The sequence below is a fragment of the Chelon labrosus genome (genome assembly GCF_963514085.1).
Source record: "Chelon labrosus genome assembly, chromosome: 18".
NCBI lineage: Eukaryota > Metazoa > Chordata > Actinopteri > Mugiliformes > Mugilidae > Chelon > Chelon labrosus.
The window spans coordinates 706,233-725,356 of NC_140351.1; the positions used below are offsets into that span (position 1 = coordinate 706,233).

The window sequence follows — 19,124 nt, forward strand, 5'->3', positions numbered from 1 at the left end:
AACTCCACCCTGTCTCCATCCCCCAACAGCCGCAACCTCGGAGTCATCTTTGACAGTAACCTCTCCTTTGATCATCACATCAATCAAATCACCAGAACTGCCTTCTTCCACCTCAAGAACATTGCCCGACTCCGTCCATCACTCTCCTTCTCTGCTGCTGAAACCCTCATTCACGCCTTCATCACTTCCAGAATTGACTACTGCAACAGCATCCTCTATGGCACACCATCCAAAACTTTAAATAAACTTCAGTACATCCAAAATTCTGCTGCACGTCTGCTCACCCACACCCGCTCCCGTGATCACATCACTCCTGTCCTCCAGAAACTCCACTGGCTCCCAGTTCCACAGCGTATTCAGTTCAAAATCCTCCTCACACACTTTATTCTTTATTCTTTATTTCAAGGATAGCCCCTTGAGATGTACCATCTCATTTTCGAGGGGGTCCTTACAATAATGACAAACAATACAAAGATAATAGGCTAAAGAGTAAGTACTAAACATGATTCCAAAACACATAAACACAAAGACACTCACACACTCACATACCCACACACACTCCAACAATGCTCCCCAAAGCTACCCTCCCATCTCCACCCCCACTAGCCTGTGTTACACAAACGGTACGATCAGAAAAATCCCTCTGTGAGAAATAGAAGTAAATTTGTACACATAGGTATACTATACACACAAATAAATACATTTGTCATGCACACGTAAGGTTAAGGTACATATTTGTACACAAATGCACACATATTTACAGTACAGTAGACAAAAGGAAAACAAGTATGAGTAGAGTGAGTCCTAGAGAGAAAAGGTAAGACAGATCAGAAACAAGAGCAAGATGTTTGAAAATGCGTAGTTAAAGATGATTTGAAGATATGAAAAGAAGTCAACGACCTAAGTGCGGAAGGAAGGTTGTTCCAATCTGATGGAGCTTTAAATTTGAATGCCCGACGACCAATTTCTTTGCGGATTCTAGGTGTAACTAGAAACAAATGGTCCGTATGCCGTAGGCTATATTGAGAACTAAAAGGGATTAAAAGTTCTTTCAAATATGAAGGGAAATTAAAATGAATACATTTGAAAATAAGTGTTAACCAATGGAGTTGCCTTCTGGACTTGGGGGCAGGCCAGTTCAAGGACTCGTACATTAGACAGTGATGGGTTCTATAAGGACACCTGAGCACAAATCTACAGAGACTATTATATGCTACATTAAGAGGACGGAGATTTGATTCAAAGGTGTTACCATAGATCACATCAGCATAGTCCAGTATTGGGAAAATTAATTGTGTTATAAGTCTTTTCCGGACTTCTTGTGAGAAGCAGTCAACAGAACGATAAAGTGATTTCAGACAACCAAATATTTTCTTGGTGATTGAATTAATATGAAATTTAAAAGATAGCTGGGAATCAAGCCAGAGGCCTAGATATTTAAATTCTTCAACTTTTTCAATTGGTGTTCCATCAAGAAGGCTAATGGACCAGTTATTTAACAGCGAAGGATCAGGTCGAGTGCAAAACAACATATTATATGATTTCCTTTTATTCAAGAGAAGCTTGTTTGAAGAAAACCATCTTTGAACCAGATTGAAATCAGATTGTAGAGAATGTTGAATTTGTGAGATATCAGAGCTGGAGGAGTATAATACAATGTCATCTGCATATAAATGAAGTTGGCAGTCAGAACAGATTTGAGGGAGATCATTAATAAAGATCGAGAACAACAGAGGACCTAGGGAGGAGCCCTGTGGAACACCCTTATCAATGATCTTAAAATCTGACTGACTTCCCAAAACGGAAACACACTGACTTCTATGATGAAGAAATGAATTAAAAAATAATAAAGAGTTAGTAGAGAGACCAATAGCATACAATTTGTCTAAAAGAAGATAATGATCAACCATATCAAATGCTTTTGAAAGATCAATAAATATAGCACCTGTAAGCATATTGCTGTCAGCTGCTGACAGTATGTCATTTGTGAATTTTAAAAGAGCAGTGGTGGTTGAATGGCTGGGTCGAAAACCTGATTGGTGTGGAGACAGTATATTATAGTCTATAAGATATGTAGATAATTGGTTAAATATTAATTTTTCAAATATTTTTGTTATGCTATTGATAATCGAAATTGGTCTATAATTATTGATGTCTGAGGTGTCACCTCCCTTATGAAGAGGGGTTAATCTAGCACTTTTCCATGAAGAGGGTGTTTCACAAGTTGCGAAGGATAAATTAAATAAGTCAGCCAGTGGAAATGACAAAACATGAGAGACAAGCTTAAAGAACTTAATTTCCAAACCATCTGGACCAGCACTGCATCCAGAGTTTAAATTATCAATAACCCGCTGAACATCAGATAGTTTTAAAGCAAAAGGAGCTGCCACACCTATTCTGAGTCGATGTGAGACCAGAGTAAGTGTAACCAGCAGAGAGCTGCCAATAGTGGAAAAGTGCTGACTGAATGCCTCTGCAATTAATAAAGGTTCACACACAGTTTGATTGTTTAATCTAATATGCATTGTAGGGCTTTTTGTGGATTTATTTGTTATATTATTGATTCTCTTCCAGAATTTCTTTGGGTTCTTAAAATCAGTTGATAATAATAATAATAATAATACATTTTATTTATAAGCGCCTTTCAAGACTCGCAAGGTCACTGTACAAAACACAAAGACACAAAACAAGACAGAATAAACAAATGGAACAGTGCAATCAAGGTGGATAGGCTATCTGGAACAGGTGGGTTTTGAGTCTGGATTTAAAGAGAGGGAAGGAGTCAATGTTTCTGATGTCCGGTGGGAGTGAGTTCCAGAGTTGGGGAGCAGAGCAGCTGAAGGCTCTGCTCCCCATGGTACTGAGGCGAGCCGAGGGGACAGAGAGGTGGATAGAGGAGGAGGATCTGAGGGAGCGGGAGGGGGTGACAATATGGAGGAGATCCGAGAGATAAGGGGGGGCGAGGTTATGGATGGCCTTGAAGGTGTGGAGAAGGATCTTGAAGTTGATGCGGGATTTGACTGGGAGCCAGTGGAGATGCTGAAGCACAGGGGTAATGTGGTGAAATGAGGGGGTTTTGGTGATGATGCGAGCGGCTGAGTTCTGGACCATTTGGAGCTTATGGAGGGATTTGTGGGGGAGGCCGAAAAGGAGAGAGTTGCAGTAGTCGAGGCGGGAGGTGACAAGGCTGTGTGATAAGCAGTCCTTATAATAATTTGCCTTAGCATTTCTTGTGTTAGTTTTACATTTATTCCTTAACTCCCTATAAGCATTCCAGTCAGCAGGATCCTTCATTTTACGGTATTTTTTCCAAGCCTTGTCTCTTTGTTTGAATAAGTGTATGAGATCTCCCTTGATCCAAGGTAGATGTCTGCCTTTGACCCTAACTGATATCCAAGGAGCATGCTTGTCGATAATCTCGACAAACTCGGTATAAAAGAAATTCCAAGCGTCTTCAACAGTTGGAATTAATTGAAATCTCTCCCAATTTATATTTAATATATCCTGAATGAAGTGTTCAGGGTTCATTTTATGAAAGTGTCTTACTTTAATCAATTTAGGAGGAAGATGAGGCATTTTGATTTTCCAAATACAAAAAACCATAGAGTGGTCACTAAAAGAGTCAGGTAAAACCCCAGATTGTAAAATTCTACCAGGATGTGAGACTAAAATCCAGTCGAGCAGAGAAGAAGAACTAGGACCGACTCTAGTGGGTTCAGTTATGAGTTGTGTTAGATTTACACTATTAAAGAGATTGCGATCTTTTTGAGAGGAGTGATCCAGCCAATTAGAATTGAAGTCACCTAATATGATCTTTTCACTGGTGCAGTCTAAAGAATTAATAGTAGACAAGATACAATCAGTAGTTTCTGCTGGAGCAGATGGGGGTTTATAAATATTTCCAATGATTAGTCGTTTATTTTCATGAAAAATTATTTTCACAAAAAGGGCTTCAAAATGCAGGGGATTCTCATTTGGGAGAATAGGTTCAGCAGTCAAAGTTGAGGATACATATGTTAAGAGGCCCCCACCTCTTGAGCCTCTATCGTTCCTAAATAGAACATAATTGTCAAGTTTAACTTCATCATCAGGAATATTGCTGTTTAACCAAGTTTCAGACAGAGTGATTACATGGGGTTTATTATAGGTAAGCCAGGCTCTCAATAAATCAATTTTAGATGGCAAGCTCCAAATGTTCAGATGAATAACATGCAGCCCTTTAGCACTCTTCATTATTCCAAAATAACTGAATAAGTATGTGCATAATCTGGCAGTAAGAATGCACACAGAGCATCATCGCAATGATGGAGGTAGTGGCTGGTGAGCATTGGGGGGAGGCGGCGATAGAACCGAGTGAGACACAAACTAAAAACATATACACACACACACATACAGATGGACATATACATACAAAACAGAGAGCAGGGGAAGCACCAACACAAAGCCCTCCATAACCAGGCCCCTTCCTATCTCACTGACCTGCTCCGTCGCCACAATCCATCCCGCAGCCTCCGTTCATGTGACGCAAACCTCCTTACTCCACCACTCAAGACCAAGCATTGAACCTGGGGCGACAGAGTCTTCTCTGCAGCTGCCCCCTCCCTCTGGAACTCTCTCTCCAAACACATCCGCGACTGTACTGACCTTCCTACCTTCACATCTCTGACAAAAACACACCTTTTTAAAATTGCTTTTAGTGTTTAGCTCAGTTTATTGTGTTTTTCATTTTATATTTCACATTGTTTTGCTAATTTGATGTCCTTTTTATGTAAAGTGCCTTTGAGTGTCTTGAAAAGCGCTTTTAAATAAAATGTATTATTAGTGATGCAGTGCGAAGTTTCCCATTCATTTCAATGGGAGAGGGTAAAAAAACATTGCAAATCTTCAACGCTTTTCAAAGACCTACTGCTCTGGCATACTTTGACCTAGAGACCTTGTTAAAACTTCAAAACGTAGATAAAATTCTCCTCTACAGATGTTGTAATCAACTTTTTTGCTAGGTTGTATACTTTTTGATCAATCCCAGATCAATCACCATGATCAATTTTGAAGAAATTCAGGGTTTATAATGAGTGTGTACGTGGTCGGAATGTTCAGTTAGAGTAGGGGTTAGAGTGGAGGCACCTCTCAAAAGCTGATCAAACTTTTGTTTTAAAACTGTCACCACGCCCACAAATTTTGCTCTAGGCATATAATCTTCTCCAAAGTTGGAGTCACACTTGTCCTCTCTGAAAAAATGTTACTACCTAAACGATAGAGTTTACGGTTTTTGAATGAGAAGCCTCAGAGTGACAAGAGCGCAGCCCAACTGCCCCATAGGCTGCCATTATAAAACAGACTGCGATTTTAAGAAAAAACACAAAATTGGGCCGTGTTCAACTCTCTCTGGTGTCCATATTATTGACACTAGGGACAAATGAATTACATCAGTGTGTTCAGTAAAGCCTTGTGGCGGTCACGGTGAAAGAATTTTGTTCCTATCTCCTTTACTTTTTGAATAAAGAGCAGTAGTTCGAGGTCTGCGCAAAAGCTCGTTTTCTACTTCTCTGACCCTTCTGGCACCTGGCTCAGACACCGTCTCCTAGCAACCAGTCTGTGTCTGTGTGTGCGTGAGTTTGTCTGCGCGTGTGTGTGTAACTCAGCAGCTTCTGTTAAAACACTTTGAACTTTATTATCTCCATGATGGTTGATCACACACACACACATCATATATCAAAACATGCGTCTTGACCAGACCGTTGCTTCTTGTATTCAAACAAACTTAGCTTTGTAGCATCTTAGTATCATAGCATCTTAGTATCTTAGCATCTTAGCATCATAGCATTGTAGCATCTTGGCATAGTAGCATCATCATAGCATCGTAGCATCGTACTATCACAGCAATATAGCATGGTATCGCAGACTGCTGCGGCCACTGCATCACTCTCACGATTTCCCGCAGGGGAATTGTCTAGTTATTATTATTATTATTTCTAGTTCTTTCTCTCTATGTTTTTTCAGAGTGTTGTTATCTTTTGTATATATTTTTCAAAATTTTGTATTTGTGTTTTTTTGGTAACCCCCCCCCCCCAGCACCAGACTCCCCCCTCCACCAGGAGAAGAGCCCCTCAGTGTGACCCCAGCAGAAGTGAGGAGGACCCTCCAGAGGATTAATCCACACAAAGCTGCTGGTCCAGATAACATCTCTGGGTGGGTGCTGAGGGGCTGCACACACCAGCTCACCGAGGTGCTGACAGACATCTTCAACACCTCCCTCCAACAGGCGGTGGCCCCCACCTGCCTGAAGACCACCACCATCATCCCCGTTCCTTAAACGTCCACAGTGACAAGCCTGAATGACTATCGACCAGTAGCCCTCACCCTGATAGTCATGAAGTGCTTCCAGAGACTGGTCATGGCCCACATCAAGGACTGCATCGACGTCACTGTGGACCTGCACCAGTACGCATACAGGAAGAACCGATCCACAGAGGACGCCATATCTACTGTGGTCCACACAGCCCTCACCCACTTAGAGAACAAGGACTCTTATGTTCACATGCTCTTTGTGGATTTCACATCAGCCTTCAACACCATCAGACCACAGACCCTGGTACATAAACTGACAACACTCAGACTGAGCTCCACACTCTGCAACTGGGTCCAGGACTTCTTAACAGACAGGCCACAGTCTGTGAGGATCCACGATGTCTCCTCCTCCTCCATCACCCTCAGAGAGACTCCACCCACCCTGTTCCTCTCCCCTCAGGCAGGAGGCTGAGGAGCATCAAGAGCAGGACCACCAGACTGAGGAACAGCTTCTTCCTGGAGGCTGTGAGACTGTTGAACACTGGAGGACCCCTGTAGCCCCTGACCCCCAACAACCAACCACAGAAACATTCTGCACTGAATGCAGTCGTTTTGCACAGACTCCAGTAGTGCACTGTCACTTTAATTCTTCTTCCATGAGGCAGAAGTACTGGCTGCCTCATCTCCTTGTTTTTCAGTGCGGTTTAATGTCAGATCAACAAGACTAAATATGTTCCACTCATACATGAAATACATTAACTAGACTATGGAAGATTAGGACACATGATAAAAATGGACACAACCAATATATTGATGCCATACAGAGAGTTAGCCACAGGCAGATTACGCAATCCGAGGCTCGGCTTCCTGCTGCCTCAACTGGTGTCTCTCCCTATATGACCATATATGGTCGCTCCCTGTATTCACATAAGAAATACTTAAATTCAGAGATTCTGACAATAAAAGTGATTGAAATGACTGGAATCATACAGAAAATGTATTTATATCACAGACCAATGGATAAATAGTAGAAGTTATTTTATTGTCATTACTTTTCATGATGCTAGGTGAGGCACTACCTCACCTGACTCCCCTGACCACACGTCCATGGTGAGCACATCTTCTACACCAGTGGTTCCCAACCTGTGGTACGTGTACCCCCAGGGGTACGCAGAGTGACGTAGGGGCTACGTGAAAGAGTTGATTCTGAACTCAGCCTGATTATATTTTGAAACTGAATAAACACATACGGGTTGTTATCTCATTTTCTGATTCTCCACCTAAATGAAAAATCAAAAGACTGTTTTTCATGTGAGTCAATTATGTTAATAGCTAGATTGTAGGATAACTGGCTTTAAAGCTATGTATCAGTTTGCTGCTAATGTAGCTAGCGCTAGGTCACCTAAATAAGAAAGACATGATTCCCTGAAATGTCTGTGATTGGTGGACAGGTGTAAATCTCTTGATATTATAGCTATACTTGCTAGAGATATTTTCCACCCCAGAAACAAGCATGGCTAAAAAGGATAGACTGCCCTTCCAGAGAGACCTCAACTGCTACCACCAGTCAGGCTCACAGACATTTCTTTTTCTAGCTGCTTCAAGTGTGTTAGAGTAGGGGGTACATGGCTGGAGGTCAAATGTCTGAAGGGGTACGGGCTGTGAAAAGGTTGGGAACCACTGTTCTACACCATTACATGTTTCATCTGGTGCCCCCCCTAGAGGCAGCTCCCCTGCATTACTGTGTCCTAACAGCCTTTAAGCTTCATTGACTTTAACAACTAACAGTGGACATTTTCTACAGTTTCTGATACAAACACTCGTCTTGAACTAAAGGACATTTACAGATTTATGGAGGAAAGTTCTGGATGAACATGAATTAGATTCAGTTGGTGATTAAACATATCAGATCTACAACAGTAACAGACAGTGAACTGACCTCAGAGTCTCCAGGCTACAGTCTGGACTCTCCAGAAAACCACACAGCTGCTTCACTCCTGAATCCTTCAGGTTGCTGTTGTCACCCAGGTCCACATATTTCAGATGGGAGGGGTTGGACTTCAGAGCTAGTCCCAGAGAATAACAGCTGATCTCTGACAAACCGCACCAATACAATCTGAATAAAGAATAAAAGATGTAGATTAAATGATGAATAATTCAATCAGATGTGTTCAGGTTTTAAATGTGCAGCTCAACATTACTGCAGCGTTTCCCAAACTTTTTTGGCTGTGCCCCCCCTTCTATGTCCCAACCAGGTTGACACCCCCCCAATCCCCCACACCTTTAAAAACACAACCATCTTTTTTATAGCCATATTAAAGGCAGCATGTTTAATCTGCTCAAATGACCAGAACACACATAGAACAAAATAATCAGCATCACAACAATGAGCTCTCACATTTGAATTAAAGTCAAACACTAACATTTTCAATAGAATGGAACAAATTTAGAACAAGCTTCCACTTTAAAGAGCAAAGAGGATGATGACAGGCTCAGGATCAGAGGCAGAAAGCAGATCAGTTGGAGGAAATGTTAGAATATTTTCAGACGCCTTCAACTAAAATTGAAGCAACTTTAAATGAGCGTGGAGCTAACACAACCCGTCATCATAGCACAGCGGTTATGGAAATAAAAAGACAACGCCAGTCATTTGAATGAAATTGTAATAAAGTTCCACACGAGCCACAACATAAATAACAAAGAGCATAGGCTCAGGAAGAGATAAAAAAAGAGGATCCATCTGAGGATGTTAAAGAGCAGAGCAGGTGGCTCAGCTTGGTGTGCATACACAGTAGTGGTGGGTGGATCCATCCAGGTATCCATCAATATTGATACCAACCACCTTTCTAGTATAAGACTCTAAACTTTAGTGTTTGTCCCTTAGAATTGAGGTGAACTCATGCAGTTATGTTGTGATGACGAATCTTCTGTTCTCCTCGTACGAGCCTAAATAAACTCCTTCAGCATAAGACATATAGGATTCTGGTACTTCTTCTTCTTCATCGGCATCGCCACAAATTCCTCCCTAACATGGAGCATCTGAAATCAGCCTGACCTAGGGTTGCAAAATTTTCGGAATTTTCAAAGTTGGAAACTTTCCATGGGAATTAACGGGAATTAACGGGAATTAACGGGAATATATGGGAATAAACAGGAATAAATAAGAAATTTACAAAATTGAAGGTTGGCCCTTAACAGGGAACTTAAATATAGTTGGGGGGAATATATTGTATCATAGTCTTGGCTAAAACAACCAGATTTAATGCAAGTACACTCCTCAATCACATGCACACAGCACACTGCTTACTGCAGGGCTATTGAGGCCACGCCCCCTACATGCACTGTGCATTCCTCCATCACATGCACAGGTGATTTCTTGAAGCCTGGAGGCCACACTTTTGAGCTCAAAGCACAAGACTATTGAAGCCACACATTTGAGCCCGCGGACTATATAAAGTCAAGTAAGTTTTGATAATATCATGGGGTAAATATATTTGATCTATAACGTTATTAATGTTTAACTTGCAAATATTAAATAAAAATGCATTAATACAGTAGCTAACTATCTGGTAAGTTAGGTGCTAAATGAAAGCTATTTTTCTGAAGCTGAAGAGGAGTCATTGGAGTCGGATGTTGAGGAGGTGAACATGGAGGATGTGTATGAGGCCTAGGAAGAGGCCATTGCCTGAAAGGTTTTGGCAAAAATGCAGAACATGCAGAAACTAGGCTTGCGAAGCTTGACGGAAGAGGCTTTTGTTTTACATGGTGAATGGGACTTTGTTGGAGGGAGTGGGGGTCATTTTACTTTTTGATTGGGTGGGGGAGGGGGTGAGTATTTACTCAACATTCATGTTTTGGTTGTTCATTAAAATAATTGTTCATACAAGAATAAAAACTAAAGTTCTACTGAAATAAATCTGTTGAAATGTCATGTTTTTGTATTATTTTGCATGGATGTCTGCTTATGACAAAAAATATTTACATTTATGTTTGGATATGATACAGTTTGTTTAAATTACCCCCAATTTCCAGTTAATTCCCATAAATTCCCAATAATTCCCATAATTCCCATAATTCCCATGGACAGTTTCTAATTTGGAATATTTCCAAAATTCCCCAGTTTAACTTCCCATGGAAAGTTTCTGGAAATTTACCGGAAATTTACCGGACATTTTCCACCCCTTTGCAACCCTAGCCTGACCTAGACCTAGACAAGGAGATTACAGAGGAGCAATGGCAGACAGCCCTAACACAAATTCACAGTTCTTCAATATGTGTGAGACATGGCCTCCTGCAGTTTAAGATACTACATCGTTTACATTGGACCAAACAAAACCTACATAAAATATTCCCCGAAATTGAACCCTCATGTGATAGATGCGGGCTTGAACCGGCATCAATTGGCCAGATGTTCTGGAGTTGCCCAAGGATATCGAACTACTGCAATAATATTTTTCAGACTTTGTCAAAGATTTTACACAGACCAATAAAGGCAGACCCTCTTGTGGCAACTCTAGGAATTATTGACTCGACTATAGTTAAAACCAGCGCTGAGCATAATATATCTTTTGTCAGTCTACTGGCACGTAGATTAATATTACTCAGTTGGAAACAAAAAATGGCTCCAACTCACGCAAATCTTATGGCAGATGTTATGAAATACTTGGAGCTAGAAAAAATAAAATGTTCATTGAAAAAGCAGGAAGGGAAATTCTACAGGATCTGGCAACCATTTATAGATCATTTCAACCGTAACGCACAGTCGGCTGGCAAGGTTTAGAAGGGCGCTTCGACCCTCGGTCTGGGAAAGAGGATTTAGAGCATCCAAATTGGTTGATTCTATTATTTTTAATTTTGATTAATTAATTAATGAATTAGTCTTTAAGATGTTGTTTTATTATATTTTGGTTGTTTAGAGGTGTGACCATAATTTTTGGAAGGATGTATAATTACAAATGAAACTGAATTATTACTATTAGTATTATTTATTTATTTTATTTTACTATTACTATCTTTTTATTTTATTTTTATTTTTTTATTGTTTTTAATTCTTTTTTAATCTACCCCCTTGTCTTGTGTATTAGTAAGAGTGTACGTATGTGTGGTTTTTGTATGACTGTCAGTAGTGTTTAAAATGTCAGAAAATTAAGAGAGTTCAAAAAAAAAAAAGAAAACGCAGAGCTACAGAAACAGAGAGAGGAGGAGCAAATCCCCCGCCCCCTGGCCCCGACAGACCCCCGAAAAGAAGAGAAGAACTAAAGGAGACAAATGTTGTCTTAGTTTTGTACTAGATTTTAACTGATTAATAATCACAAAAACACTTAAAGGCAAATCACAAAAACACTTAAAGGTCATGAAAATTCATTCAGATTTAGATTGATTCAGATTGATGATGCATCCACCTTAATTATTAAAGAGTATCGGTATCAGTGATACTGGCCCTGTATTTACTTGGTATCAGATCAATACCAAATCTAGCGGTATCACACACCACTAATATACAGTGTGTAGAAGAAGATAACTTCTTCTACACCATTACATTCATCTGGTGCCCCCCCCTAGAGGCAGCTCCCCTGCATTACTGTGTCCTAAACGCCTTTAAGCTTCATTGACTTTAACAACTAACAGTGGACATTTTCTACAGTTTCTGATACAAACACTTGTCTTGAACTAAAGGACATTTACAGATTTATGGAGGAAAGTTCTGGATGAACATGAATTAGATTCAGTTGGTGATTAAACATATCAGATCTACAACAGTAACAGACAGTGAACTTACTCCAGTTTCTCCAGTCTACAGTCTGGATTCTCCACAAGATAACAAAGTTGCATCACATCTGAATCCTTCAGGTTGTTTCCACTCAGGTCCAGATGTTTCAGATGGGAGGGGTTGGACTTCAGAGCTGAGACCAGAGCATCACAGCTGATCTCTGACACGCTGAAGTCCTCCAGTCTGAATAAAGAATAAAAGATGTGAGTTTACAAAGTTCCTGCTTGAACAGAACAACAACACAGTCATACAAAACAAATACTTATTTCAACTGTACACTTGATATAAAATGAAGAAACGTCTGTAATCTCATAACATAACATTTCTGTAAACTTCCAGAAAACCTAACTGCAGTCAAACTAATCTAAACCTCTACAGTCTGATATAAAAGAACATTTGTCATAGTGCTGAATAATTAATGAGCCAGGTGGATCAAGTTATTTTCAGAAATAATCAATAATAAATAAAAAGCTAATAAAGTAATGACTTTAGATGGTGGTGATTTCACAGTGTTGTCCAGCTACTTTGAGATCTGACTGCTGCTGTTGACGCTGCGTCTTTCAAACCTAATAAATAGACGGAGGAAAGTTCTGCATGGAAACGTCATCAGAGTGAAACAAAGGAACATCACAGCTGTGTGTTTATGAGATGGAGAACTCTCACCTAACTCTACAACTGTTGAAATAAATGTTTCTGTTTTGTATCACTCTGTGTGGTTCTGTTGAGAAGATAACTGAACCTTTAAATCTCCTTTATCAGAGCTTCACTAGTCATAGATAGTCCTCACTTTAGATCAACTCACACAAATAGTTCATTAACAGCCTCTAAATGTTTAATAACGACCTGAATTAATCATGAATTACAGGTTTCTACAACAGCTATTAACACACTCAGTAACTATTAGTACATGTGTAAATAATAAGATGAATTAATGTACATTTAAAGAGTTTATTCATCATTTACTGACACTTTATAAATGTTCTTATGAACCACTGATAACTCCTAAATAAATACTGTAAATACTTTAATATTTTATTTATAAATGATAAACTGATCATTAGTAAAGTATGAAAATATAATTATTAAACAGTTTATAGAGGACTTCTGGTGACACCATGTTGGAGGCAGCAGCTTAAAACTGAGCTCCGCCTCTACTGGGTGCCTGAAGGGAGTGAAGGAAAGGATGCGAAGGCTTTTGTGAAGGAGCTAATTCAATCAGTCCTTCAACCGATGCCTGAAGTGAATCTACAAATAGAGAGAGCCCACCGATCCCTAACAGCCAAGCCAAAGAACCCCACTGCCACTCCGAGATCACTGATTGTCAAGTTTCTGGATTACTCCGTGAAGGACGCTATTCTAAGACAAGCCTGGAGCCAAAGACAGATCCTCTACAAAGCAGAGCCGATATTCTTTGACCATGATTACTCGCAGATAATCTCGCAGATAATCTCGCAGATAATTTCGCAGATGATGTATTAATATTTTTGGAAGATCCTATTACTTCTGTCATCTCTCTCCTACATAATGTTGAGTACAGTAGGGTGTCGGGCTATAAGGTTAATATGAACAAATCTGAAACCATGATGATTGTAGGGGATTGGCCATCCCAGTTAGATGACCTGGTCTCTTTCAGAAGATCCAATCAGGGATTCAGATATCTTGGCTATCCTGTATTATTACCACAATCAATATTTAAGTTATTAGAAAAATTAATATCAAAATTAATTTGGCAAAACCAAAGGCCAAGAATAGGGTTGAAAATACTAATGTCAGCAAAAGAGAAAGGAGGCCTAGACCTACCTAATCTAAAACTTTACTACTGGGCAGCCTAGCTGGGAGCAGTGGTGGCATGGGCTGCCGGGGACTTATAGACCAGTTGGGTCTCTATGGAACAAAACACCATACCTCATAACCTCAGAAAAACCTAAAATCAATCATTTATGGATCGTGCAAACACTGAAGGTCTGAAATTAAGTCAAAAAACAACTAAAGGGAGCTGTAGGAGACTGGTCTGATGATAATAAATCAACTCCTAGATGGGCATATATTTAAATCCTTTTCACAACAAGTTTGACTTGCCTTCAAGTGATCTATATAGATATTTACAAATTAGACATTATGTTACAAAAAATACAGATTGGAAAAATATACGAAAAGAACTTACAAATACAGAAAACCATTTTATACATCTGTTTGAACAGTGCTCCCGTGTATTATACCGTGTGTCAGTATAAAAGTGTCTCCCGGTAGAGATTTTGCAATAACGTTTATACCGGAGAAAGAGCAGATGTCTGCGGCATCTCTCTGAGTCACTGTAATTACACCGCCTCGACACACGGGGCACTGCAGGCACTGCAGCAGACTGCTTGGTGTGGTTGCATGAGCACGACGAAGAAGAAACAGCTTTACCTGAGTGATAACGGAGCCCGTCTACGGAGAGCCTCGCCACTCTCTATTAAGTCCCATTGTAACGAACAGTTCAGAAGCCGGAAGTTCACTGAGAGTGGAACTTCTCCCCTTATTAGACATTCTCTGGTGATAACAATCATGGCGGAGGCGGAGAGTGAACGTCACGAGGAAACGGAGGCAGCCCGACCCACCCATGACGAAGAGGAGGAGGAACTCGTTCCGAAAAGGGGCGCTACGTCTGTTGTGTGGAACTTTTTCGGATTTAGAAAATCCGACAATGAACAAAAAGTGATACTCTGCAAAGAGTGTCGCGCGACTGTTGCTGCTGGAGGTGGAAACACCGGTAACCTCTTCCACCACTTAAAGTTAAAACATGCGAAGCAGTATTATGAAAGCCAAAAGATGCACCTGTTACCTTGTGTAAAACTTGAAAATACTTTTTCTCATTTGTTATTTCTATTTATTAAGCTGGAGCTCTGTGTTTACATTTGCACACACTATAGCTTAAGTTAATGCTAGAGTTCAATGTTTACCAGACATTTGCACATTCTTTGTGGCTTATTATTTATTATATTATTATATTTTCTTTAAAATAATATTATGCTGCTGTGAGCAAATAAAAATAAAAAAGGAAAATAATCAAATGCGACAGTATGGTTATTTTAAGCCACTAATCGAATTCACAGGGGAAAAAAACATACCGCGATATATACCGTTACCGTGATATGAAATTACTCATACCGAGATATAAGATTTTGCTCATACCGCCCAACCCTAGAGTCAACACAACTTTGCCATCATATTCATCTCAGCACATGAAGAAAACATGGAGTCTGACCTCAGAGTCTCCAGTTTATAGTCTGGACTCTTCTTAAGATCAAGAAGCTGCTTCACATCTGAATCCTTCAGGTTGTTGTAACCCAGGTCCAGATGTTTCAGATGGGAGGGGTTGGACTTCAGAGCTGAGACCAGAGAATCACAGCTGATCTCTGACAACCAGCAGTAACTCAATCTGTATAAAGAATAAAAGATGTAGATTAAATGATGAATAATTCAATCAGATGTGTTCAGGTTTTAAATGTGCAGCTCAACATTACTGTGTCCTAACAACCTTTAAGCTTCATTGACTTTAACAACTAACAGTGGACATTTTCTACAGTTTCTGATACAAACACTCGTCTTGAACTAAAGGACATTTACAGATTTATGGAGGAAAGTTCTGGATGAACATGAATTAGATTCAGTTGGTGATTAAACATATCAGATCTACAACAGTAACAGACAGTGAACTTACTCTAGTTCCTCCAGTCTACAGTCTGGACTCTCCAGAAAACCACACAGCTGCTTCACTCCTGAATCATTCAGGTTGTTCTCACTCAGGTCCAGATGTTTCAGATGGGAGGGGTTGGACTTCAGAGCTGGTCCCAGAGAATCACAGCTGATCCCTGACAACCTACACTGTTTCAATCTGAATAAAGAATAAAAGATGTAGATTAAATGATGAATAATTCAATCAGATGTGTTCAGGTTTTAAATGTGCAGCTCAACATTACTGCAGCGTTTCCCAAACTTTTTTGGCTGTGCTCCCCCTTCTATGTCCCAACCAGGTTGACACCCCCCCAATCCCCCACACCTTTAAAAACACAACCATCTTTTTTATAGCCATATTAAAGGCAGCATGTTTAATCTGCTCAAATGACCAGAACACACATAGAACAAAATAATCAGCATCACAACAATGAGCTCTCACATTTGAATTAAAGTCAAACACTAACATTTTCAATAGAATGGAACAAATTTAGCACAAGCTTCCACTTTAAAGAGCAAAGAGGATGATGACAGGCTCAGGATCAGAGGCAGAAAGCAGATCAGTTGGAGGAAATGTTAGAAGATTTTCAGACGCCTTCAACTAAAATTGCAGCAACTTTAAATGAGCGTGGAGCTAACACAACCCGTCATCATAGCACAGCGCTTATGGAGATAAAATGACAACGCCAGTCATTTGAATGAAACTGTAATAAAGTTCCACACGAGCCACAACATCAATAACAAAGAGCATAGGCTCAGGAAGAGATAAAACAAGAGGATCCATGTGAGGATGTTAAAGAGCAGAGCAGGTGGCTCAGCTTGGTGTGCACCAGTAACGTACGCTGAGGTTGGTGGCTCAGATTTACTGTAGTGTGACTATCAGGACTAAGTTAGTCACTGAGAGGAGAAAGTGGAGCTCTGTCTGACACGCTGAGTCCAAGGAGGAAACATGAAACCATTACTGCTATTTAAGGGCCTTTATTTTGATCCTTCTGATAACACATACTTCTTGTTATATTATTATGCAGATGGACTTGCAGGACTAAACTATGAGAAACAATACCTTAAGAGGTCAACAGTAAAATCCCTCCCCTACCTCCCCCTCTCTCTGTATCAGACAGAACAGATTGACAGGTAGGTGCAGGTGATATTCATGAGGCAATCATTCAACCCCAGTCACACCCACTGCCCCTGGTGACCAGTGACAAACACATCCCTGCCTCTACATTTACAATCATGAACCCAATGAAACAGCTTCAATTCTCCATCAGTTGGCTGCTTTCACACTAACTGGTTACGTTTCATATCTCAATGAGGATTCTTTACACAGGTATAAGGTTCATATCTGGACAAAGGACCAATGTCAATCTATAGCAGTTAAGAGACAGAATGAGACAGAGAGAGCGTTGGCCGTCACAACTCCACAGTTCATTCATTCAACATGAGAGTAGCCAGTGAGAAAAAATAAAGACAAATGGAAATATGGATTAGAACTGAAACTAAATCATCACCTTAATCAAATTATAATATTGAGTTGTTAAATCTTCTGATGATCTGATCCATTTTTAATTCAGACTGTTTAACAGAATATCTTCCATCATTTACCACTTCCTGTTTTGACTGTAGGTTTAGATTTACAATCTTCTATTTTTATCTTTCACACAAAGAATAGATCCCAATAAATGGACCTGGACAGTAGAGTTGACTCAGAGTAGAAGAAGAGCAACAGCATGAAGCAGTGGCTCACTAGCGCCCTCTTCCATGAGGCAGAAGTACTGGCTGCCTCATCTCCTTGTTTTTCAGTGCGGTTTAATGTCAGATCAACAAGACTAAATATGTTCCACTCATACATGAAATACATTAACTAGACTATGGAAGATTAGGACACATGATAAAAATGGACACAACCAATATATTGATGCCATACACACAGTTAGCCACAGGCAGATTGCGCAATCCGAGGCTGGGCTTCCTGCTGCCTCAACTGGTGTCTCTCCCTATATGACCATATATGGTCGCTCCCTGTATTCACATAAGAAATACTTAAATCCAGAGATTCTGACAATAAAAATGATTGAAATGGTAAATGGCCTTGCTTTTATATAGCGCTTTTCTACCTATTGGTACTCAAGGCGCTTTACAGTCACAGACGCATCTACCCATTCGTTCACACAAGCACACACACATTCACACACCAGTGCCACGCACTGGGAGCAACTGGGGGTTCAGTGTCTTGCTCAAGGACACTTAGGCATGTGGCACATTCCGGGGATCGAACCGCTAACCCTCTGGTTCGTGGACAATCCGCTCTACCTACTGAGTGTTTTTTAAATGACCATATATAATATTTATATTGTCTAATCCTACTGTATATTAAATAAATGATCATTCATAAACCACACATGTCAAACTCAAGGCTCATAACTGTATCAGGCCTCAAGATAATATTTTATATCTATCAGAACTGACCCACAGGTGTTTTACGTGCGTCAGGCAGGTACGTCATTTAGCTCCTCCTCCCAACTTTATTGACAAACTTGTCAGAATCTTATTAGAGAAAACTACTATAAATGACAACACCACTGCAGCTAAACACCAGTGTGTTAACATACATGCTAACATTCATTCATTCATTCATTCATTCATTCATCTTCTGTACCCGCTTATTCCTGTTAAGGGTCGTGGGGGTCTGCTGGAGTCTACCCCAGCTGTGCTAACATACAGACACACTGAAAGTGATGCCGGGAAACTGTCATAAATGTGAAACTATTACTCCGACCGATCGGGACTGTGCCAGTCGACCCTGAGCAGAGCCATGCAAGCCGCGTGGGACTGAATTATCCTCATGTCAGCCAGGTATATCAGATTCCCACAATGCATCTGAACAGGTCAACATTAAAGAGCAATTTGCAGCGAGAGACGGTTTTCTGAATGTAATCAGAGCTATCAACTGCACACACATTGCTATAAAAGCACCATCGCATGAATTTGTAAATGTCAACAGGAAACATTTTCATTCGATCAGTGTACAGATCATACGTGATGCACAAATGCAAGTAACCAACATTGTAACCACTCCAGTGAGTAGCGTCTCCAGTTCTCTTTCTGTGTGTGAAGTTCTTCTTTTTCCCGTCTTACTCATTCTTATGTTTTCGTTTTCTGATCGTACAGAGAGGGGAATCTCAGGCGCAGGGTCAATTTAAATATAATTTGCATATTTAAAATGGGCGTGGACAGGGAGGAGTGCTCGAAAAGCTTCTAAATCTGAGTTTATGTCACGATTTAGAAGGAAATCTACGCAACTCTTCGAACATGAGGCCCCAGGTCTGTTCTACACCATTACATGTTT

General features: G+C 40.2%; 1 protein-coding gene across 11 annotated transcripts in view; it reads right to left on the bottom strand.

Annotated features, from left to right (window-relative positions):
• LOC311503225 (uncharacterized protein) overlaps positions 1-19,124 on the bottom strand; it is a 300,665-nt gene that overhangs the window by 152,062 nt on the left and 129,479 nt on the right. For all 11 annotated transcript variants that reach the window (XM_084565826.1, XM_084565827.1, XM_084565823.1 and 8 more), the window contains 4 exons: positions 15,762-15,935; positions 15,306-15,479; positions 12,068-12,241; positions 8,228-8,404 (listed from right to left, as the gene is read on the bottom strand). In XM_084565826.1, the coding sequence (XP_084421952.1) occupies positions 8,228-8,404; positions 12,068-12,241; positions 15,306-15,479; positions 15,762-15,935 (699 nt within the window). The remainder of the gene's footprint in view (positions 1-8,227; positions 8,405-12,067; positions 12,242-15,305; positions 15,480-15,761; positions 15,936-19,124) is intronic.